The sequence below is a fragment of the Haliotis rufescens genome, unplaced genomic scaffold (genome assembly GCF_023055435.1).
Source record: "Haliotis rufescens isolate VD_foot unplaced genomic scaffold, xgHalRufe1.0.p SCAF_19, whole genome shotgun sequence".
In the NCBI taxonomy this organism is placed as follows: Eukaryota; Metazoa; Mollusca; class Gastropoda; order Lepetellida; family Haliotidae; genus Haliotis; species Haliotis rufescens.
The window spans coordinates 23,363,964-23,389,938 of record NW_025963879.1 but is presented as its reverse complement, the minus strand read 5'-3'; the positions used below and the strand labels follow the sequence as shown (position 1 = coordinate 23,389,938).

Below are 25,975 nucleotides of genomic sequence, written 5' to 3'. Positions count from 1 at the left end.
AGAAAAATGAACTGAGTGAAATGCAGCGTCTCATATACAGTCACATGACCAAATTCTCCTGCACAGATGTGTTTAATTGGTCACTTCTTGTGAGAAGAATCAAGGGAAAGCGGCAAAATTTGCATTTTCCTCATTAGAATTCCTGTTTTTGTGAACTTATTCATAGCAACAATCTAACAAAGATTCTGCCAGACATTTTCAGCAAAGGTAAGTCATAAATCAATATAATTTTAATTTTATTAAATTTTCTGCAATGGCAACAATTTCTCACAGTACAATCCATATCTCAATGATTTAAGTTTAGTAGTTGTTTAACTTTTTAGTTAAAACGTGTTTATCATTTCTTGACAATGAAAACTGAATTTCAAATTCTCAAAGTTTTAAAGATACTTACTCATGAGAATATATGTACCATGCTTGCAAATAAAACAAGTTCACATATATCATCATGGTAAGGAAGTTGGGTAAATGTATTTTCAATTCAATGTGCATGAGGTGTTAGAGAATAATCAGATAATTAGCGGAATCCATATGTTGATGGCACCAGAGTCGATGACGTTACTTTGGAGTTACACATATCAAATGGCTGCTGGTGAATGACTTAACCAGGAGTCCTCTAACACAACACACATGTTATCTTGCTGTCTCTCGTGTGTTTTAGAAGCTTCTACATCATATATCAATATCATTTACACTAGCCATAGTCCTGCACCATGACCGTGGAATATATTAATTTTATGGAGAAAATAAATTAAAAAAATCTAGAACGGATACAAAAGCAAGTCTAGCCAGCCCTAGCTAGCTCTATTCCACATGAAATCAGCATACATGCATAGGGAATTTCTTTTATATTTTTAGAGTCAAGAAGGATATTGTGTAATATAAGATTTCAGAGACTAAATGTTAGTCTACACTAGCCACAGCTGACCAACTTACAGTCAGTCCTTCATCAAAGCTAAAACCATCTTTCCTAATCCATTCATTTCAATATTTTGGCATGGACAGAAGACAATTTTACATCTTTATCACAACATTTTGTGAGGAAAAATAATACATAAATAAATATAATTGGGTTCCTTACAAATGGAGATGCACCAGAAAATGTCTCTTTAACTCTTAGTATGCTAATTCTAACAGCTAAAAATATGAAAATATTAAACAAAATCCCAAAGTACGACTTAACATTTTGTCTTAATGATAAATATGTACTTGTTAAGAGAAGTTTCTACATGCACCTACACAAATGTCCTTGTGCACTATTTCAGCATTAACACTGCTGGAGTGTAGGGCTACATAAAGGCAGAGAGCTACCTACTTGCAACACGGAAACGCCACCTCTAGACACCTCATGTGCAATCAGAAAACCGCTGCTTGTTGATCAAACTGTTTCTGGAAACACCTTCCATTTTCAGATCTGAAAACATAACATCCATAGATTTTCACATACACCAAGACTAACATTTAGTCCCAAATATAAAGTTATCTTATTTGAAAGTATATATCTACAAAATAAATCAAAATCATAATGGAGCCAAGAACAATGCTTTATTGCCAAATCATTCTAGACTTGTGTTGAATTCATTTATTCTCTAGGATTTGTGAAACAGACTAACACACACTCTTAAGTCAATTTTATTTGGTTTATTTTGTCATTTGACGTCTTTCTTTTTTCTTATGTTCATTTAACGAGTTTAAAAGTAATCAGATACAGAGCTTGGGATGGATAAGGTAGGAAGAAATTGCCATGCTTTATTGCTTATATTCGTTGTTTGCGAGCATCTGATGGCATCAGTGGTCGACTGCTCCCTACCAGAACATTCATAAGTCACAGCAAACATGGGGCTTGAGACTAATTCAAGTCAAAATTTGTGTTAATAGCAATAATCTGCTTTTACATATTTTACTTAAAAAGATTTAGGCACAGTAACTTTACAAGGTGATACTAAACCATAAACCGTCATTTCTTTTTCATTTTGTATAGTGTATTAATATTTTGTCTTGAATTTAATACATGTAAATAAAAATCGTGATTCAAAACATTTGGCCCCCATCCAATTTACTTTCTAAAATTTAAAGATTCAAAAAAAAAAAAAAATCAGCTGTTAAGTGACTGTGAATAAATCTGGTTTTGTTATAATAACATCAAGTACAGGGGAATGATCTTAACTGACGAAAGAGGCCAATGTGTTCCAACATCTGGAAGAAAAATAGAACTTTGAGGATGTCAAGGGCCCTACATTCAGTGAGTTAGTGTTTGTTTGTTGTGTAACGCCACACTCACTGAATTTGTGAATACGTGCATTGTCTTTCCAATTTCATCCATTTGTCTACATTAGTGTGGGTCAAAGATGCGCCATGTATGTTTTTGCACAGGTTGAAATAGTTATTGGCACTGTAATGTACATGGTTTTATTAAGAAATCTAAAAGGTTTGTTTTGAAGTAAGAAGGCAATGTACATTTCCACATCCACACCCTTCACTTGCATAACATCTGTTATCAACAGGACATGTACACCACCTTGTAATCACATGTACATAACTGTATGTTAAAAGAAGGCCCAGTCAGGGTTTTACCTTGCTTACAAAACTGGGGGTCCACCAGACCCTATACATAACTGTATGTTAAAAGAAGGCCCAGTCAAAGACGACCCAGTCAGGGTTTTACATTGCCTACAAAACTAGGGGTCCACAAGACCCTATACATAACTGTATGTTAAAAGAAGGCCCAGTCAAAGACGACCCAGTCAGGGTTTTACATTGCCTACAAAACTAGGGGTCCACAAGACCCTATACATAACTGTATGTTAAAAGAAGACCCAGTCAGGGTTTTACCTTGCCTACAAAACTGGGGGTCATCAAGACCCTATACATAACTGTATGTTAAAAGAAGGCCCAGTCAGGGTTTTACCTTGCTTACAAAACTGGGGGTCCACCAGACCCTATACATAACTGTATGTTAAAAGAAGACCCAGTCAGGGTTTTACCTTGCCTACAAAATTGGGCGTCCACAAGACCCTATACATCGACTATATGTTAAAAGAAGGCCCAGTCAGGGTTTTACCTTGCCTACAAAACTGGGGGTCCACCAGACCCTATACATTAACTGTATGTTAAAAGAAGGCCCAGTCAGGGTTTTACCTTGCTTACAAAACTAGGGGTCCACCAGGCCCTATACATAACTGTATGTTAAAAGAAGGCCCAGTCAGGGTTTTACCTTGCTTACAAAACTGGGATCCATGAGACCCTATACATAACTGTATGTTAAAAGAAGGCCCAGTCAGGGTTTTACCTTGCCTACAAAACTGGGGGTCATCAAGACCCTATACATAACTGTATGTTAAAAGAAGGCCCAGTCAGGGTTTTACCTTGCTTACAAAACTGGGGGTCCATGAGACCCCTAATAATTTATTTCAAGGTTCCTTACAAGAAATATGAGGGTCCTGAAAAAGAAATGAAATGGTGTAGTGTACTGTATTGTACGTTTTGATAATTGACAGGACCTTTATATTTCTTGTTAAAACTTTGGTACAGTGAATATCATTTTGTGTCCCTTCAGATGCAAGGTCTTTTTCTTGCATCGTCCATTCTCTACATTTGTGTGCATGGGATGCACATATCTGCATTGCATAAAACCCTGCCCAGTAATTCACACTTGTCCAATCACTTACACTTCTTAATGAAATGTTACAATCAAAGCTACTTGTCAGTCATATTGAACACTAGCAAAACCTTTAATAACATAGTTTTAGTTTTCCTGAGTTGCTTAAACATGTCTGTAATATGGCAATTCTAGAACCTAGACGAGCATGAAAGGCCCTTATCATAGTTTATTTTCACATATCTCCCTATATTTTCTAGGTTTTTGCTGTTAGCACTATCCATAGATTCAGATTGTGACAAGATTCTTTGAGGATTTCAAACAGAAAACATGCATGGTATTTCAAAGCCCGTTGAGAATGCAATGACACAAGGAAAATCAAGACGTGGTAAACATTTATTTCTATGGAATTCTATTTTTGTCAAAAGAAAGTGCAGGATGTCAGAAAACTTTTGTTCAAAACAGCCATGACACAAATACTGCGTTTCAAAAGTAAAAAATACATAAATCATCATGTACAAGAAAAAATTCATTGCAAGTAACCACATTTCTTCAAACACGGAAAAAGTCACGAAGTATTCCAAAGACAATGTTTCTATATCACTATATGATCCATTACAGTTTTTAGTTTTTCTCGTATGAAGAAAATGAATAATTCCTCAAATGACGATGACAGAACTTCCACGAACAGAAAACCAAAAACCAAATATTATGACTTCAGGGAGGACAAGGCAGTGAAAGATCCCTTTGAATTAAGACAATACTTAACTTTTTTTTCCACAAGTCAAATTTTTTTCAATACCTAAATGTTCAGTTTGAAGAAACACAGAGGGTTATATTCAGCTTGATAGATGCTCTTTGTTTTTACAGAAATCAACAAATGTGATTGCGGACATGTTGGTGATCAATTTTCAGTGTTAAGCCAACATTCAGTTATACAACATGTCAATGTCATAACAGCCAGTCTTTTTTTCATATCAGCAAATTTAATTTTACACTGCTCTCAGATCAATTTTCAATATTGTTCCAATCTGTTGATCGAGAAAGATAACCAAAAATCCATTTTAAAAAGATTAATTCATCCCCATCCAAATCTTTGGAAACAGGACAGTATGAAGGTTCTGCAGCTCACCTGGCTGAAACTGTTATACTTTATTAGCGATGGAAAATCCAGCTCCACAAATACACTGTCTCAATTTATTTATTTGTTCAAGGGAAGTTAAAAAATGTTAGAACTTTGTTGACAACATAATCACATATTAGCTCACATGAGTCAAATGATGAAAGTAAAATGATGAGGGCTTTGTTTCTGTAAAGTTGGGGAATATTGAAAACAGATGTTGCTTCTTTAAGGTTTAACAAAATATACAGGAATACATAGTTACCATTTATATTTATTTCGTATACAGTCTTCATAACAAATAAAGTCAGATCCTGTTAATCTAACATGGTCAGTTGCATATGATTATCTCGGATAATGAGTGTTGAATTAACAGGAAATGATTGTACAAATGTTACCATGTTTACCCTGTCTACTCTTCTCTGTAAACAAAGTTTAAGAATTCCATAGTAGCCTTGGTAATATTGTTATGTAACACTGTTTTCTCAAACAATGTCTTTACAAGAAATACAAATGTTGCCATGGTTACTCTACTTGGTAACTAATGTTCTCAGGGTTGAATCCTCAACAATCATTCTTCAGTTCATTGGAATTATTTGCAAAACCTGAAACATGTTATCTGCTTTCGGTGCGTACAAAAGCTTCTGTGTATATGGTGATTGAGACTTATTGCTGTTTAGCTGATCAACAGGAGTACACCATCTACTGTGAAAGGCTACACAGAGAATCCTTCAAAACAACAGAGAAAACGGCAATAAATTATTTTCAGGTCTTTGTTATAACTGATCTTTATCAGCTTCTATGCAAACTAGCTGGGCTCAAATGTTTGCGGGGCCTGTCAAATTGACAGGTAACTTCCGTAATGGCTGGGACCTACATTTGCGAAATATTTACGAGAAGGAACCGAAGGCATAAAAAGACACTGGTTTCCTGAGTAGATATATCCTCATTTCTTAGCTTGTCTGATCCACATCTGTTGGCCTGGATGATCTGTGGACATGACAATCATTGATGTGCCATCAAAGGCCATACTTTTTAATTTCACAGTATAATGATTGTTATTGCAAAACACACGCACATATTTGAAGTTAGTGATTATACGTTTTAATGTTATTGTTTACGGATCCAACGACACAGATTTCTCAAATATTATATGGTTTAAATTTAAAATTTTGAGGAAAGTAAATTTTACTTCTTGTTGAGTGATTATCATTACAGTAAGGAATTCATAGGAACCAAAGTAACCCTTCAGGTACTTAATCTCTGGCTGACAATTCTTTGAGAAATCACTTGAAACGTAAAAATAATGTTTATAATTTTAAGCTTCATAACAACCATCGGACTTGTAGTTTTGGAAATATAATTTGTAAAACAGGTGATTAAGAGAAAGAGAGACCTTACATTAAAACATTTCCATACCTAGGTACGACAAACCATTGTTGTTGCTAGAGAGAGCAATAATTGTTGATACAAGACACCCAGTCATCATTAAGCTGACTCCAGTGTGACAAGCATGGGGTCTTAGGGACCTACTCTGCTCTAGTATCCCTACAGATATGAGTGAGTGAGTGAGTGAGTGAGTTTGGTTTTATGCAGCTTTTAGCAATATTCCAGCAATATCACGGCGGGGAACACCAGAAATGGGCTTCACACATTGTACCCATGTCGGGAATCGAACCCAGGTTTTCGGCGTGAAGAGCGAATGCTTTAACCACTAGGCTACCCTACCGCCCTCTTGGCATGTGAGGAAGGTTGGGCAGAGTTCATCAAGGGTTGCAAGGAAAATGGAACTTTCCAAACTGTGCCAGGTGCAATCGACGGACTTCATATCCCTAAAATTGGTCCATGAGAGGCACACAGAGATTACCTAGGCATGGTATTCATTGATAATGGATGGTCTTTGTAATCATCGGGATGTTTTCAGAAACATAAATATCAGATGGCCTTGGTTGTGTCCATGATGCCTAAGGTTTTACCAACTCTGAAATATTCCACAAGGAAGATTCATTGTGTAATTGCTAAATGCTTCCTAAACAAGACATATGATTATGTTCTTGCTAAAATCATTTAGTTATTTGTCTTGTAGAACTGAACACATTTTTGTCTCGTGCACCTAGAATGTAAAGCCAACTACAACATATCTCAATTATACATCATTAATCAACCTGCAACTCAGAGATACAACAACTTGACATTTACATGTCTCATCGCGTCTCATCTCAGCAGTGCTCCTAAGTTGCAAGAGTATTTGTTCATCATGTTTTCAAATGCTAGATTCCCCCTGACAACATTCAGACACATATTCATCTCCGGCTTTTCTCTGATTTAAGAATTCCATGTCAGTCAAATATTCTCTATTCCTGTAACTGTGGATTGTTCAAACTTTGATTAAAAAACAACAACTTTAAAATTATGTTCATTTAGAGAAGTAGACTCATGAATTTAGGCCCAAATGCTTAATACGTTCAATAATACCATTATACACATGTTTCTAAATCATGTGAATTGAACAAATATATAATTTCACCCATTTTCTCTTAAATAGAACGATTATTGTGAAAATATGACAATGATACATTCTACTTATACTGCCAACCATTTGTTTCACATTATTTTGCCCTAGAGATTTGACAAATCTGCCAAGTTAAGCACCAGTCCTTCTTTAGAATGTTTAGTACATATATTCCAAACTTTCATATATCTTTATACATATGATTTGATTATGTTGTTGAACACCACGTGGCAATATTTCAATGAGAAAGTGAGTGAGTGAGTGAGTGAGTGAGTGAGTGAGTGAGTGAGTGAGTGAGTGAGTGAGTGAGTGAGTGAGTGAGTGAGTGAGTGAGTGTCAACTGCGTGTCAACTTAATGTGGGAGGAAAGCCCGAAGTGATTGGCAATTTTTCAGCTATATGACGGTGGTCTATTAATAATCAAGTCTGGACCAGACAATGCAGTGATCATTATTGTTAGCAACTATCCGCACTGCCGGGGCATGGTGACATGCAATCAACCAAGTCATTGAGCCTAACCACCAGATCCTAGACTTGCAGATAGTCTGTGAAATGAACATATCTTCCAGGAAAAAAAACCAGTTGTTAACTGTTAATTATAATTGGAATAATGGAATAATATAGAACTAAGCATTAAAACCTCTTCCTATTAACTGGTCCTGTTGTCAGTGAAATACAGATTCTCACAACAAAGACATAAAATTAGTTATTAGTTATACAGATCATACACATGAATTGGTAAATTATCATTTGGGAATTTCTAATGACATTTTTTGCAGACTTGGGGCTGAATATTGGCCTCTGAGCGGGTTGAGATAAATAAAGGATGTGTCATACATAAATCTGCTTTCAATCTGACTATGTCACCTTTGTTAACAAAACAAGATGTTTTTCATCAGTATAAAATAAAAAACAAATGATATTTCATATGGAATTACAGAGCCATTGAACAGTGTTGAAGCCTAATTTTTGTCCATTTTTAACAATCTACATATTACCCACATGGACACAGGTACTGGTGAAACTTTGGCTTCTCCTTGATCATGCTGACTTGTCTAATTCCAAGTCAATAGTTCCATTGTTTGATTGTGAAACGACCCAACATGTCATATTAATGCATGGTTGCAAACAGTTAGCATAATCCACTGATCATGACATCACACAAGCTATTATTCCAACAAAAGATTGACTGGGCTTAATCAGCTTGTGATTGGCAAACAAATTTTTACATTTTTTACAACAGGCTATGGTTAAACATTAACTAACCTCAACTAGGTATTAATGATTATCTCCCTTTCATGTATTTATGACTATAATTTATATAATACTTTAATCTTGACATCCATAAAACCTTGTAGCTTGAACATTATTCTCCATATTGTCCACCATGTTAAACTTTTATTTGGATTGGTAGTTGATAAAGAAATATTTGGGCCTAGTTTGGGTCCTTATAAATCATAAATTTAAAATCTGACTTGTAATGACGATTTATCGTTGAAAAGGTTGGTTTTTTTATATATAAATATCTCTTGGGTTATTTTAATGTCAAAGCAATCTGTACCATCAAACTTTCCATTTTTAAGTTCAGTAGAAAACTTCTTGTTTATTCTTTTGTCATTTTAACACTGTAACGGTGACTTGACTAACCCATTAACAAGGATATTACAGCCATTATTACAGGCTTCACCAATCTCACAAAACAAAGTGTTAATCCAGCTTACATGTTCCATAATCATGTTTATATTAAGCTGGAATGTTGCTGGTTTCCAGTTCAATGTTCCGGGCCAACTATCAGAAATGTCATGCTTCAATGATGAATTGCAAATATTCTCCCAGTTCATACACCTACTCATGGATCAATATTTTAATTCTGTATCGATTTTCAAAAATTAATGATTAGGCCAGACCATACTATTTACTTGTTTTAAGGAACCTGGCCGTCAATATTTTTCCAAATTGTTGAAAAGATAACACAACCCCAATTATCATTGCTGCCTGGCTTTCAGCACATGTCAAAAGAAATAAGTGAGAGAGGAAGCATGGTTTAACATGTCCAGCATAAAGACAGTGGGGAAGAATGGGCTTTACACCTTGCACCTGTCACCTCACAGCCCCATGTAACGATGACACACATATACCTGTACCAAATACAAGGAGCATACCGGTACTTGCAGTATCACAAAACCATAAACTGAGGCATCTTCATTAATTTGGGTAGTTTTTGAAGGAAGAATTCTTATTCAAATAACCAGTACATTTCTGCAAATTGTCTTAGTGTTAAATCTACATCTCTTGAAAACATATCTAAAATACAGTTTCTAAGTTTTTAATTTGGTTTGTTGTTTAATGCCGCATTCGGCAATATCCCAGCCATATAACAGCAGTCTGTAAATAATCAAGTCTGGACAAGACAATCCTGTGATTGACATCATGAGCATCGATCCACGCATTTGGGATATGATGACATGGGTCAACCAAGTCAGCGAGCCTGGCCACCCGATCCCGTTAGTCGCCTCTTACGACAAGCATAGTTGCCTTTTAGGGTTGCTGAAGACCTATTCTACCCCAGATCTTCACTGGTTAGTTTTAAGTAATTATATGTTTAATTAACATGAATGAAGATTAAAAAGGTATCATTCATCTGGTCAAATGTTGCATCATCACATTTCTTAATCTGAATCACCTTATGTTCCTTGAAAAATCCTCTCTTCCAGAAAACTCCTTTTCCAGCAGGAGTTACCTCCCTTACCCCATATCATTTCCTACTCAAAATGAGACTGTATCTGTTGATTGTTGTGGGAAAAAAATGTCAAGAAATATGATTTTGATTGATTCTAGCTCCTTGAGAAAGAATTCCCAATGAATTCAGGATTTTGAAAATAAGGGTTGCAGATTATAGCCAAATCACAAAGTGACGTGGACAAGTGCACAGTTAACACGTAAGGCATGTGAAAAAATGGGGGGGGAGGGGGGTGGGGGGGTGTGTGTGGGGGGGGGGGGGTTGTGTACTCCCTGCACCTTGCCTCTGATTCCGCCAGTGAATACATACACTTTTCCTTCATGAGTGGATAAGTTGATATCAAAATTTAATTTATTGGAAAGTGGGACCAGTGCATAAATTTCAGGTAAATGTTTTTTCTGTTGTAATGCCCTTCATTTGGGTCTTAATAAAACCTGTAGTGTTTACATGTTGAATATCGTGATATCTATGAGGCTGTCACTGGTACATGAGGTGAGATGAAATGTATAATGCCTTCACATGCCTGTGACTGCTTATATTTGTCCGTACATATGCCACAGTTTAACATGGATACCTCACTCAGATACATTAGGACTCTGAACCAACCAGTCCTTCATTATCCCCCGAATGCCAAGTGCAAAGCAGGGTAACAAGGAGTATTATTTTTTAATGTCATTTGGTATGGCACGATCAGGGGATTGAACCACAGATTCCAGGCAGATGCTCTTTTCACTACACACAGAGATGGTCTTCACCCTATGTTACTGAGTGAAGTGTGTGTGAGTGAGAAAGAGATGTTAAATTCTCTTAAGGTTGATGGTGCATATTTCCTTTTTTCATACAAAAACTTAAGGTTTCACAATCAAAGTTCATTATATGTGAAAAAGGAGACATAGGGAGGGCATGAAAGAGGGGGAAAATAGGAGGGGGTGGGGTGGTGGGGTGGTGGGGTGGTGGGGTGGTGGGGGTTGATTGGGTTAACGAAGGGGGGGTGAGGGGCATGGAAACATATTGTGCGGAAGAAATTCTGAGAAATCCAGTAGAAACATGACCACAAACAGTGTTTTTCACAACATAATTCAAATGAGGTATTGATTATGCTTATAGCTTGGTTAATGGAAGGGAGATAACTCTCAGTATTGATAAATCAGTACGCCCACAATCAAATGACAAATCAATGTAACAAATATCTTCCCTAATCTAATAGTGAAACTGACAATATTTATCATATATGCACAAACAGACATGTTTAAGTAAACCTATGGAATTCGATATACAAGTATAAAAAGTAAACATGAAGGACAGATCATGGCGAAACTAACTAAGAACACAACATATGCTTCTATAGTTCATTTTGTTATTATTTCCCCTCTCATAAAAAACAGGTCATATACAGAATCAGATGTCTCACCATAGCATCATGAAATATATCCCATACAGTCACTAGACACTTAAAACAAGTCTGTAGCATAAATCAGTGGGCTGATGCCTCAGTCTACCAGATTTATTGTTAGGCAAGTACATTTTGCAGATTGTATTCTGGTTGGTCATGTAAAACCAACAGCTGCACTCAAAGTAAATGACGCCAAAACATGTTAATCACATTCAAAAACGAGGATTGGACAGGTTACTTCACATTCTGTTTGAAAAATTGTCTAATTTGCGATTTGTTTTTGTCTGGGTGCATTTCTAACTAAGAATGGACAGCTCCTTATATGTATATATGCCATGCCCAAAAACAATGTACTCCAATGTATATCAAGGCAATATCCCATATATCAATACTCTCCCTATATCATGTATATGTCAATGCACTTCCCTATATCATGGACATGTCAATGCACTTCCCTATACCATGTATATGTCAATGCACTCCCCTATACCATGTATATTTCAATGCACTCCCCTATATCATGTATAAATCAATGCATTCCCTATATCATGTATATATCAATGCACTCCCTTATATCATGTATAAATCAATGCATTCCCTATATCATGTATATATCAATGCACTCCCCTATATCATGTATATATCAATGCACTCCCCTATATCATGTATAAATCAATGCACTCCCCTATATCATATATATATATATCAATGCACTCCTGATATACCAATGCACTCCCCTATATGTATATATCAATGCACTCCCTATATACCAATGCACTCCCCTACAGCATGTATGTATCAATGCACTCCCCTACAGCATGTATATATCAGTGCTCTCCCTTACGACATGTATACAGCAATGCACTCCCTAACAGCATGTATACAGCAATGCACTCCCTAACAGCATGTATACAGCAATGCACTCCCTAACAGCATGTATACAGCAATGCACTCCCTAACAGCATGTATACAGCAATGCACTCCCTAACAGCATGTATACAGCAATGCACTCCCTAACAGCATGTATACAGCAATGCACTCCCTAAAAGCATGTATACAGCAATGCACTCCCCTATATCATGTATATATCAATGTACACCTACATCATGTATATATCAATGTACACCTACATCATGTATATATCAATGTACACCCACATCATGAATGAATGAATGAATGATCTTTATTTCCTCCATTAATTTCGGAGAGTGATATAGGATATTCCCCTACAGCATGTATGTATCAATGCACTCCCCTACAGCATGTATATATCAGTGCTCTCCCTTACGACATGTATACAGCAATGCACTCCCTTACAGCATGTATACAGCAATGCACTCCCCTACAGCATGTACCGGTATATATCAATGCACTCCCCTACAGCATGTATATATCAATGTACTCCCTTACAGCATGAATACAGCAATGCACTCCCCTTTATACAAATGCACTCCTCTATATCATGTATATATCAATGTACACCCACATCATGTATATATCAATGTGCACCCACATCATGTATATATCAATGTACACCTACATCATGTATATATCAATGTAAACCTAAATCATGTATATATCAATGTACACCTACATCATGTATATATCAATGTACACCTTTTTGTACACCTACATCATGTATATATCAATGTACACCTTTTTGTACACCTACATCATGTATATATCAATGTACCCCTACATCATGTATATATCAATGTACACCTACATCATGTATATATCAATGTACCCCTACATCATGAATATATCAATGTACACCTACATCATGTATGTATCAATGTACACCTACATCATGTATATATCAATGTACACCTACATCATGTATATATCAATGTACACCTACATCATGTATATATCAATGTACCCCTACATCATGAATATATCAATGTACACCTACATCATGTATATATCAATGTACACCTACATCATGTATATATCAATGTACACCTACATCATGTATATATCAATGTACACCTACATCATGTATATATCAATGTACACCTACATCTACATCATGTATATATCAATGTACACCTACATCATGTATATATCAATGTACACCTACATCATGTATATATCAATGTACACCTACATCATGTATATATCAATGTACCCCTACATCATGTATATATCAATGTACACCTACATCATGTATATATCAATGTACACCTACATCATGTATATATATCAATGTACACCTACATCATGTATATATCAATGTACACCTACATCATGTATATATCAATGTACACCTACATCATGTATATATCAATGTACACCTACATCATGTATATATCAATGTACACCTACATCATGTATATATCAATGTACACCTACATCATGTATATATCAATGTACACCTACATCATGTATATATCAATGTACACCTACATCATGTATATATCAATGTACACCTACATCATGTATATATAAACACACTCCCCTGTATAACTGTCATATAACACATCAGTGCAGTGAGATTGTTGAAAGATTGATTACAAATAATGTGGCAAACCTATTATCATTCATACCATACAATTCCTCTAAATTGCATTCAGTGGTAATACATTTCAGAGCTGATGGCATTTTGTCAAATATCTGTGTAGATTAAACCCCCATTTTACACATGTCATCAACATGCACATTTAGTTGTTTATCTGTGTTTGATAAAGGGACTTTCATTACACAGAGCAATGAACAGGGCCTAACATGTGTAATGACTGCTTTAAATAATACACAGGAGGAGCATTCTGCATGTTTGACAACTCAGGCCTCAAAGTTGCGACTAAAACGGTCGCCAATGCGACCTAAATTTCAGTTTGTCTACTGTCTAAAATTCAGAGGTAGCTAAAAGACTACCTGGAAAAATATCTTTTGGCAACTAAATTCAGTTGCTACACATCTGTAGACACAAAAATAAATAACAGCTGATCTTGTAAAACATGTCTGCTAATAATTGTACTCGCAAATAATTCCCCCTAAAGTCGACAATTAACCGAAATACATAAATATTAATGTAATTAGTACTTTTTTATAGCTGACAATGCTCATTGGATAGCAAGTCTGAAGGGTATACCTATATAATCTAGTAACATAAATTGCATCATTGTTCGAGTCACAAGTAACAAAAACAAGTACAGTTTCCACTAATATACAATTCTAAGACTAGTGCTATAACTTGTACATACATGTATTATAATCGTTATTTGATAAAAGATAATTTCAAATGCTTTTGGCTACCTACAATATTAGCTTGACTTCTTGATTTTATCTCTGGCTACCAGGAAAAAATACTTGTAGCCATATGGCTACTTGATAAAAAATTGAACTATGTAATTATGTAACACATCTTTGCCACATGGCTGGTTAATAGCTAAGTTAATTGATAGTGTTACATTGGAGGAGCAATGACTTTCGTTTTCCAAGACTGAACAATCACCAGCTTACAAGTCAGGTTGGGAATTTTCTGTTGTGAATTTCATCCTGTATTTACCCTTCTTAAATTATTTTTTTCTCTTAACTGTTTAATGAGTGAGTAAACTGAGCTTAGCTTCTCACAGTAATACTGCTATCATACACTGGTGGCCTGGAATGTTTGTAATGCCTTCACAAAAAGAAAAGGCCTTCGTTTCTGGCAACACACACACCCTGCAAAATGTGCTCACTGAAGAAAGCTTTTCACAAGCTTTGATATTAATATATACGATAAAAAAACTATATATGCTCCCCGAGTCAGACTGCCTGTCTATCCATCTATAATCATTTAATGATTTGGATTAAAAAAACAAAACAAAAAACTCTCCCTTAATACCCAACTTCAAATAACAATGTCACATTGCCTTAAACTAGAAATAACCATCCATTACATAATTGAATGAAACACCACGATGCAAAAAACATTACTAGTCCTTCAGAATGCCGCAAGACTCTTAGTATTACAAGCCTATATGTCTGGTTAGTTGGGGGTTAAGCAGACTAACCTGTTAATAATTGCATTATGTGTATGGATAAAATCCTTGCCACCGAAGTATGTCATCACACTTACACAGCCAGGTCAGTGAGGAGAGAGAGCAGATCATCAAACTACTAGTACTGTCCATGCTCGGGCATACTTGCCACCCAGTACCTAGTCGGCGGCCATGTTTACTCTGAAAATAGGTTTCACCATGACATTACCTGGTTTAATATTTTGAAATAGTTGGAATCAGGGATCGGCTGGTGTTAAAGCATCTTAAACAATGAGTAGTCAGTAACTGTTTGTTGTGTTTGTTTTCTGTTGTTTAGTGCCACAATAAGCAATATTTCAGCTATATGATGGCAGTCTGCAAATAATCAAGTCTTGACAAGACAATCCAGTGATTCACTATATGATCATCGATCCAAGCTATTGGTATGTGATGACATGCATCAACCACGTCAGCGAGTCTGAACACCTGATCCAGTTTTGTTATGTACAATGTCACAACCATATCATTACTTTTAAAACTTTTTAATGTATGAGTGCAATTGTATCGTTGAATACCTTGTGTACTGAAGCCAGGACCCTGTAGCCATGGTAGCCTATGAATTATTACTTCATCAAGAATATAGAAATTATTTGCAAATAGCATACACTATCTTGGCAATACATGCTACTGAACTGAAAAAACATAATTCCTAATTAGACATGGTCATGCACTAATGCACACTACAATTGACAAGGTGTAATTAGCCTTGTCATTGTTGATTGACTTATCAATTAATGAGCCAGCAGTAATTGTTTGGCTAATCTCTATGCTTCTTCAAATAATGGTGCAATGTTTGGGCAAAAGTTTACCATGGCAAACCAAGAAACTTTGTGTTTACAGAATTCATTTTAGATTATTTTCACAGCCTATTTCAATGATGACAAACTATTTGACAATATATTTCTGGTTGAATGAGCACAATGATTATGCATTAATTAAGTCAGTTGATGTCCAACCGAAAAATATATCTTATTTAATCTATAATCATATATATCTGTAAGCAAAGAATGAAAACAAAACATAAGCTTCGTAAATCTCACAACATGTGCAAGTTTGTCTGCTAATATCATGTATATCCCGCAAGATTCCGTCACTATGGCAATTTAACACAATTATCCAGATGCGTGTGACATCCGTCGACAACCTTCTCTGAGTATGTCATCTACATTGCTGTGAAAGATAGTGTTACAGAATATTTGATTCAAGTGCAAGCCGGTTAGTGGAATATGAATCATGATCAATCAAATATGGGTCATGCTCGTCATATTAGAGATATGCACGTCTATGAATAACTGGGTCATAAAGCCGAAGTAAAACGTGTCTGTTGCCCAGGATCAAAATATGACAGTCATAACTTACCATGCATTTACAAAATCAGTGCAATGGTATTCGTTTTAAACTTTCCTGCTAAAAACACTAGAAACTTTCAGCCATTTTCCGGAAGCAGGTGCGTGGGACGTACGCATGCGTGTGTCCCGAAATGACCTTTAATTTGTATCCGGGTCATAAGAAAGGTTGGTAGCGATCGGATCGCATCCACTGCGCTCCTCATGCGGTCCATTCAAAGTTTGTTTTGAGAGTGGTACTTATGCGATCAGACTAGCACAGGTGCTCGACATGCCGAGAAGAAAACAGAACTACCCGAAACGATTGAAATGTAAGTAACAAACTGTCATTTTGTGTGTGTTGAGTATATTACGATCGAAGCTGGCGCGAGACCCGGTTGTCTAGCATGTCAGTAGCTGTCAGTCACATGTGCTGTCACCAGACACACTTTGTTTACTGAGTGCAGATCGCGCTAACCATTCTGCTTCGCATTATTTGAGGTAGATTCTTGACTCGAATGTCCGAGTTTTTCTGCTGTGTTCTAGTAGGTCAGGAGCCTGTGTTATGTCGAGGCGAGCGCGACCATCTGCTATTTGTTCTGGGGGCATCAATCAAGGTTCTCATTGCCGCTGTCAATCAGCTGTCACACGGGCTTTGTGGCGCCCAAACAATCAATCTCCTCGCGCATCAATCATCCCCGCTTTTATTGTAAATGTATTTGCTCAACAGTGCAAACAAAGACGCCCGGCTCGCCTTTGACAGCTTGCAAGATATATTGGCTAACTCTTACATTAGATAGAATGATAAGATGACATTTGCAGTCATAATGAGAGATGTGTAACTTTTTGCATGTGTAATGATGTAGTTCAGAGGGGAGCTGTTGTCAAGTTGCCAGGGCCGCTAGAATAGATGGAATTCATTTGGTTGTGTAATGAGAGATGCTAATTGGCGCGTGATTGATGGCTAGTGTTATCAGTCAGAGGAGAGCACAAATAACGTCATTTATTTTTCATACATGTCAGCCACTCGGCCATAAATAATACTTAATGAAGAAAATTCCCCAGCAAGGCCAAGTGGGGTGGTTTTATCTACAGCTTCAGTATTTGATTTGCATGTGACATGTCGGAGTCTAGCAGCTGTCATCAGCAGCCTGTCCGTCTCACGCAAGTGACAATGCATTTTACCCATATGAGGAGACAAGTAACTTTTTGCAAGCAGCCCCAAGTACCAAACAATGCTGGTATGGATTTTCTTTCATTAGAGAGACCCAGGGGTGGGGGCTGGACCGAAATAGACGAAAGATTTATGTGAGCATCTGAAGTAATGGATTACCGGTCAGGATGAATTACTTCAAATGACAGGTTGCTATTTAGCCGCTCAGTCTCTCGGGGCCAGCTGCTCCTCGCAAATTTATTTTATATCTAACGTGTTGCTCATAAATCAATCAGCCGCTTGACTTGGTGTTCAATGGCATTGATCTAGCTGAAGCCTATATCAGTCCCCAGAAAACTGGGAGTCAGGAAGGGGGAGGGGCCAGTGGGGGGAGAGAGGGATGCTTGACACCTCTACCTGTTTTTCATCCCCACATTCATTGAAGAAGTGGTTGGGTGCTGTGACAGGTATCCCATTAAGTGTTTGTGATTTATCGTGATCGGTGGTGAACTTGTCTCCCAGGCTGGCAACTAGCTAAAGACGAGAGATGTACATCGCACAAACGCTATTACATGCCATTATGTGATATTGACAATCATCAGCACATGTAAATCAACACAAGATGCCAGAGAAATACACTTGCAAACTTTGTGTCTAGACACACGTCAGTCTGAAAGAAATAAAATGTTAAAGACCAGAAAAACATGGCTTCTTTATCAGTCAGTAATCTAAGGCTAAATAGAGAAGCTGAGGTGATGTGTGACTCGTAATTAGCGCTTACACCACCATAGCACTTGAAACTAATGCGGGATGGCGTTGTAGGAAGCGAATTCAGCAAGGAGACAGGAGTTGCCACAGGCTATCTAGACTGATTTCTGTTAGATGAAATAGAATTACCAGTGCATACAAGTGTAATTTACTTTCCTAGCTAGGGGAAGGCTGAGCAAGACTGGCAGTCACATCAGAAGGCGAGACAGCCCACTTGACAGACTCACACTGACAGATCACTTCCAAAAGCTTCATAATCTCCAACTACAAGAAAGAGAGCACATTTTTGGGATGTTTTAGCAAACCCAAATCTTTTATAATGGCATTTTCCGGTCAGTCAAGAAGGGACAATACTTAATGATGTATTAACGAAGAATGATTGATAGTAATTGACAGTTGTTAGAAGCAGGCATGTTTGCAGGCGGCCCCAGTCTTGCTCTCTCGCCCGTTTTTCTTTGGCACTTAACCAACTTAACTGATCAGGGTCCTACGCTTTGCAAGAAGTAGCCCTAGAATCAGAAAACAATGAATATCATCCGTCATTATGGGACAGACAATTGATCATCTACTACCTGCTTGTTCCCTAGACTGAAGTTGGAAACATGGATTTTCTGCTCCTTGCAAGAAAAAAATAATTTCCGCATCAGGAATCTTATTTTGGATTAACGACTTGTTGGGTATTTATTTATTTATTTATTTATCTTATTTTGGATTATTTATTTATTTATTTATTTATTTATCATCGATGTATGTACCAGTAATCCATCATTCAGGTAACAAAGCACACTTTTCATGTTTGTGTCTTTCTGATAATAAAATTACCTACTTGTGTCTATTTGCTCAACTGCATACTACGAATATCCATTATTAATTTTTATTATCATTGATGTTATTTTTGGTCAAGGAACATCTAAGTATTATTTTATGGTTTGGTTCTGTTTTAAACACTCGAATGTAAGTGTATATAAAAAAATTATTATGAACATAATGATTGCTTGGTAGAAAGTAGCTTACTTATCAGCTCCCATTTTGAGCGTGAGACGTCATCAGATTCCTCTCATCATGTGTTCAGTAGCTTGTTCCCTGTTTATCAGTTGTATTTTAATTGCTGATACCACTCACAAGAACATATATTTTAATTAAATGTTAATTATATCTTTTAATATAATTGCAAGTTTGATATCTTTGAACTTTGAGTGTAACTTTGTTATCCCCGCTTGATACATGTTATTTCTCTTTACTGATATTTGATTTTCAACAAATTACTAGTCAGTGTGTTTAGATTTAAAACATTTAGTAGGTAGTGGAAATAGGAGTATGCTGCTCATGATAGGGCAAAACCTGATTAATTATTTGTGTTAGAAGTACCCTCGTTAACCTAGTGGTAATGGCTATCAAGGCTTCGATGCTGTTACTGATGTTGGACATAGGACGAAGATGAACAGTGATCCAGTCGGATCCAGAGGACAGTTTTGGGGGTCAGAACCATTCCAACTCCCACACCTTTCATTTATATTTTGGTTATGCACCTATCAGTGAGTTTTTTGCATCTCAATGGATGTATCACAAAATTGTAATCTGGACTCCAAAGTTAAGTGTATCATTGTTTATCATTATCTGACGATGATAATTATGAGGAAATCTCCATGGCTTGCTTACCATGATTTCATTGGTAATGGTTGACTTTTCAGTGTTGCTGACAATAATGATGATGATTATAAAGATGATTATTATGAAAATAAAGAAGAAGATGATAATGATGACAAGGGTGATGATGATGATGATGATGACGATGACGACGATATTGATTGTTTATTGTTTATTGTTTGCTGTTTAATGCCACACCCAGCTATATTGTAACTATATGATGGAGGTCTGAAATAATCAAGTCTGGATTGACCAGTGATTGACTTCATGAGCATCGATCCACTCAGTTGGGACATGCAATCAACTAAGTGTGGTTTTGTTGCCTCTTACGACAAGCATTGATGATGAGGAAGATGATGATGATGATGGTGGTGATGATGATGATGATGATGATGATGATGATGGTGGTGGTGGTGGTGGTGATGATGATGATGATGATGGTGGTGGTGGTGGTGATGATGATGAAGATGATGATGGTGGTGGTGATGATTATGGTGGTGGTGGTGGTGGTGATGATGATGATGATGGTGGTGGTGATGAGGATGGTGATGGTGATGATTATGGTGGTGGTGGTGGTGGTGATGATGATGATGATGGTGGTGGTGATGATGAAGATGGTGGTGGTGGTGATGATGATGATGGTGGTGGTGGTGATGATGAGGATGGTGATGATGAAGATGGTGATGGTGGTGGTGGTGGTGGTGATGATGATGATGGTGGTGGTGGTGATGATGAGGATGGTGATGATGAAGATGGTGATGGTGGTGATGATGATGATGATGATGATGATGATGGTGGTGGTGGTGGTGACTTTAATGTTATTCTGCTGCTGGAGAAGTGTATCAGCATGAAGCGTGAATGATGTTGATGATGACAGTGATAGAAATAGTGTTAACACCTTGAGCCTGTTCACCCCACCTGGGATGCACACACCAATGAGTAGATCATCAGTTCAAATAGTGTTACCATGGTACATGTGATACATTACATCCACCTTGGCACCCAATATGCAACATTCTCTGGGTAAAGTTATTCTGACAATATGACAATCTTCAATCAATTTTTTGTGCATTCTTCCTTATTGATAACCATTATATTCATGATACACTAACAAGATAACATTTAATTTTTATTGACTAAACAGATGTATATAGGCTGCAGTTTTCATCTCGTCATCTCTGTTGCCTGTTGGTTTAGATCAGCCAAAGAGCAACCATTCTTATTGTTCTTACACATGCAACAAGTATAAAGTCTTGAGGAAATATTGATTTTTTAAAATCTTTTTTTTTGTCAGCAGTGAAAGAATATATGGTTTTCCAGTATTGTGTTGATATTTCAATTATCTTTGACTTTAGCCTTAAGGCAGTTAAAGGCATCTGTAATCTTTCCAAATGTATTCACACATTAGTATTTATTAATGTTATACAACACTGAAAGTGATAACAATATTTATTCTTTTGTGATGTTATTTGTGTGGAATTAGTACTGTGATTCTAGATTACTGAGATGGCATGAAACATCTTACCTAGACAAGGGAGTTAACTGACTGTGAAAGGCTGCAATTTCAGGCTCGATCATTATGAGTTACGTCATTTCTATGTCCCTCCAACTGACCAATCAGATTCCACATGTCATGTCACTGGCGTTTCCATCGTCAAAATGGCGGCACCCATCAAGACGATCTGAACGATAATCAAGTTCTTTATTGTAATAAATGGGTCTACCCCACGAATTACATCAAATCCCTTGAACACCTCGATTAAAAACATGAAAACAGTTGAGGGTACACATGATTTGCAAATCCTGCAATCGACTGAAATCTTCACAGCAGATGCCATGTTGTTTATGAACCAAATGTCGATTTTTGCTTTGCAATTTTGATTTGACTATGCATGGACTCATTAGTCCAGCCAAACTATAACTCCATAATTCCAGCCAAGTTCGGCAAGGGTAGTCAGTTAACTCCCTTGACTCAGGAAGATGGGGATGAAGTGGTGGTAATCAGCTAGAATGTAATCTACTAAAATAGCATCATTAATTGGTACCCTATAAAAGGACAGCATTGATGTCCTACACAAATTTGATTAATAATGATTATAATGTTTACATTTTTACTATGGCCTATACCTATACCATGTATACAACTGATCAGTGTACACTCAGTTTATTGCTGGTGTCCCCTGCCGTGATATTGCTGGAATATTGCTAAAAGCCGCGTAAAACCTCACTCACTCACTCACTCACTCACTCACTCACTCAGTTTGTATTCACGGCTCCCTGCAGCTATATAACAAAAAGGAAACAACAGTATCATTACCTCGGATACATGACATGGTACTAATAGTACCAATTAAATAACACAAAGTTAATCAGGTTAGTGGTATTCCTGATGTTATAGAGTAGGATCTTTTACTTCAATTAGAAAATAAGGCCATGGTGAACTGATTATCAGATTTTCATTTCCGCCCACCTCACTACCAAACATCTATCCCAAGTAGCGAAATCACAACATGTATTTGCATGCTACTTACTTGATGTAATAAACAATATATACTACTCAGAATAAGTTGAAGAACACACGATTCTTTCATATTACTACAGTTAGTCTGTCGTGGCATGACACCCAGTGGTTCATGAACACCCAATTTTGTCATATGACTATATATGGGGGGGCACGGGTGGCCCAGTTGTCTAAGGCGCCGCGATTCACAGTGCAGCGTTGCATCCCTTGGGCATGCCAGAAACCTATGATTGTGGGTTCGAATCCCGGTTCGCCCCAATTATGTTTCTAGGTTTGTCAGCACCATACCCATGCTCGTGGGTTTCACCGAAGTGGTAAACGTCTTAGACCTGCATCACTTCGGGCTTTCCTCCCACATTAAGCTGACACGCCGTGATATAACTGGAATAATGTTAAAAGCGGTGTTAAACCCAACTCACTCACTCACTCACTCATATGACTATAGTGAATCTGAAACTCAAAGACCAATTAACTACAGTAAACTTCGGTTATTAAGAACTCAAAGGGACCACAAGGCGACTAACGGGATCGGGTGGTCAGGCTCGCTGATTTTGTTGATGCATGTCATTGTATCCCAATTGTGAGGATCGATGCTCATGATTTCAATCACTGGATTGTCTGGTCGAGACTCGATTATTTACAGACCACTGTCATATAGTTGGAATACTGCTGAATGCAGCTTTAAACAACAAACAGCCAGAAACAGACTAATTTTTGTTTGTTATTACTGTAGTTTGTTATAAGCATATATACAGCAAACAGACGGACCCAAAAACATTTCGTTATATCCGTCAGTTGGTTCTGAGCATGTTCTTTATAAGGGTAGTTTACTGTACAGTCATGTGAAAAAACTTGAGTCGTTATGTTAGTCCTGCCTAATTCATGCTTCATGTATATGACCTTGATGACATTTTATGAATATTTCGATTAACCTATTCAAGGAAAGTAAAATATGTTAAGTGAGTGAAATATTAAGTCACATCGGCAATATTTCAGCCATATCGCGACTATCAAGGGTAAAACACATTAAATACATTGAAACTTATATAAAAACCTGTCAACGAAGAATGTCTCCTGCCTCGCATTTGATAAAAATTTGGATGAAAACTAATAATTTATTTACTGTGGCCTAATTAATTAACATCTTAGCAGGGGACCACCTAGAAAGTGCTACACACACTGCACCCATGCAGGGAATTGATCAAGGGATTTTAGCATGACAAGGTAACACTTTGACCTGTTGTCCATCAGACAACCGAAACATATATTTTGTGTATCAAAATTAAATACAAAGTAAAAAACTATTCCAGATGCTGAAAAAATAATTATGTTGGTTTTATTGTCGATATGCAGAATCTGTTTTTTCGATTTCTAGACGCCAAAATATGTTTTTTCTAATATCGCCCTTTAAGTAGATTTGTGAATGAGGTGATGGTATTTGCTTTTGTTGTTTTTTTGGTTGCTTAAAGTAACTGTCTGGCATGCTCATGTATAGTGACTGTTTGATGGTGTTAACAAAATATACAGCTCTTTAATAATTTGCTCTTCTACGTGTTTATATTTATTACAGTGTGCTGTCTCAGCATGGAGTGATATGAATCCATGTCACTCTTTACATTAAATAAACATTTCCCATTATACAGTTATCGGCTGAAATGAGAGAAAATACTGCCCATATATCACTTATGTAATTGAGCAACAGGCGCCAATTTTTGAATAGCACCAGTCTGCACATTATAATGGTCTGATGTAAAGAGTGTATGTATGTTATAAATGACGAAACAGCCGGATTGTCAAATACATCTCGGTATCATTGAGGTTGTGGAACAGCGAAGCTGACAAGCTGGGCCTTAATATTGTTCACTTTGTGGGACTGGTGTATATAGACGCCATAACGAAATAGACGATGGCTGCTCTGAAACTGACGAGAAATTGACACATTTGGAAGGGATTGTCTAACACCCACCTCTTTTGTCTGACTCCTGTGGGTTGTTCGAGACAAGTGTCCAATACCAGAAACAGCTCCATGCTTGCTGTAATCAGTACTCAACAGTGTATACACCAACAAATTATTTTAATTGCCTATTTATTTACTGTGATGGATAACAATGGCAGATTTCTTACACGCTTCTTCCCAGTGTCTGTGACGCTGATAAACGCCTGCACATGTCACTGGAGGTGATCCATGTGGCACCATATATATTTGTGCCAATTTTCAGATAAGTCCCTATCCCTTGCGATAACAAGCTGCAACCTGATTGGCTGATGAGGTTTCTTTGTACATGATACAATTGTACAGCAATCAGTCAAGCTAAGACAAGGGGAGAACCCTGTATTTCAATAGGAGGCTCTGGTCTTCTTTCCTTGTCAATTTCACCCGTCAACTTCCCATCATTCTGGTCTTCATCAAAGATGTGTCATGTCCAGAAGCGGTCAACAGAATCTGCTGACCAATGAAGGTTTTGTTGCCACTTCGCTTTTTGAGAAACCGTATTGGATTAGAGTGGTCAGTTTGGAGGGAATTGATGTTGCTGTCATGTCAAGATGACAAGTATGAATTAGTGTACATGACCATGACACCTTCACAATGGCCGACGTTGAGGGATTGGCAGGATTGAACTTGTCAGGAAAATGTAAAATTGCTGTGTGAATCACATCGCTTCTGTGTGCCTGAAAATTATCAAAATTGTTATGTGTAAAACATGAATGTTTTGTAGAACCTTTTGACTAATTTCATGAGAATGCTTTGAAATAAAGGCCATATTTTTTTTACCTGGTTCACAGATCAGGAAGATCCAAGTTTAAAGAAGTGAGAAAAAATTTAAAAAATTCTGTCTCCTCAGATCATAGTTGTTTTTTAACCTAGGCCAAATGTATTGCACTGAATTAAAGGTTCTTTCTCGACTACTTATAAAAGTGTGTTGTCTGTGAATAAATCTGCTTATTTTTACATTATTTTATTTCCAGTAAATAAACCAAAAATTCTCTGATAGTAGCTCTATTTTCGTTTCGTCTTCTAGCTTCAGGTTTCCTGAAGTAAATCTGTTATCCAAGTTTTATTAATGGTTACTTGGCCTCAGATTTCTCAGACAGCAGAATAATGTTCTCATTACAAGATGGTGGAACAGAGATACATATGATTGTGAGATGTAGTTGAGATGCATTATTGATAGA

At 36.9% G+C, this 25,975-nt stretch overlaps 2 protein-coding genes across 3 annotated transcripts in view; one reads left to right on the top strand and one right to left on the bottom strand.

Annotated features, from left to right (window-relative positions):
* LOC124135342 (zinc finger protein Xfin-like) overlaps positions 1-16,840 on the bottom strand; it is a 39,219-nt gene extending 22,379 nt beyond the window's left edge. Inside the window, exons 1-3 of one of the 2 annotated variants that reach the window (XM_046500627.2) lie at positions 16,747-16,833; positions 15,426-15,528; positions 1,316-1,414 (exon numbers count right to left, since the gene is read on the bottom strand). The gene's annotated coding sequence lies outside the window, so the exon portion shown is untranslated. Of the gene's footprint in view, positions 1-1,315; positions 1,415-15,425; positions 15,529-16,746 lie in introns of both variants that reach the window. The other variant, XM_046500629.2, reaches the window with a different exon arrangement.
* Positions 16,841-16,902: 62 nt separating this feature from the next.
* LOC124135341 overlaps positions 16,903-25,975 on the top strand; it is an 88,375-nt gene continuing 79,302 nt past the window's right edge. The window contains exon 1 of the mRNA XM_046500625.2: positions 16,903-17,044. Coding sequence (XP_046356581.1) covers positions 17,005-17,044 — 40 coding nt within the window. The 5' untranslated portion in view covers positions 16,903-17,004. The remainder of the gene's footprint in view (positions 17,045-25,975) is intronic.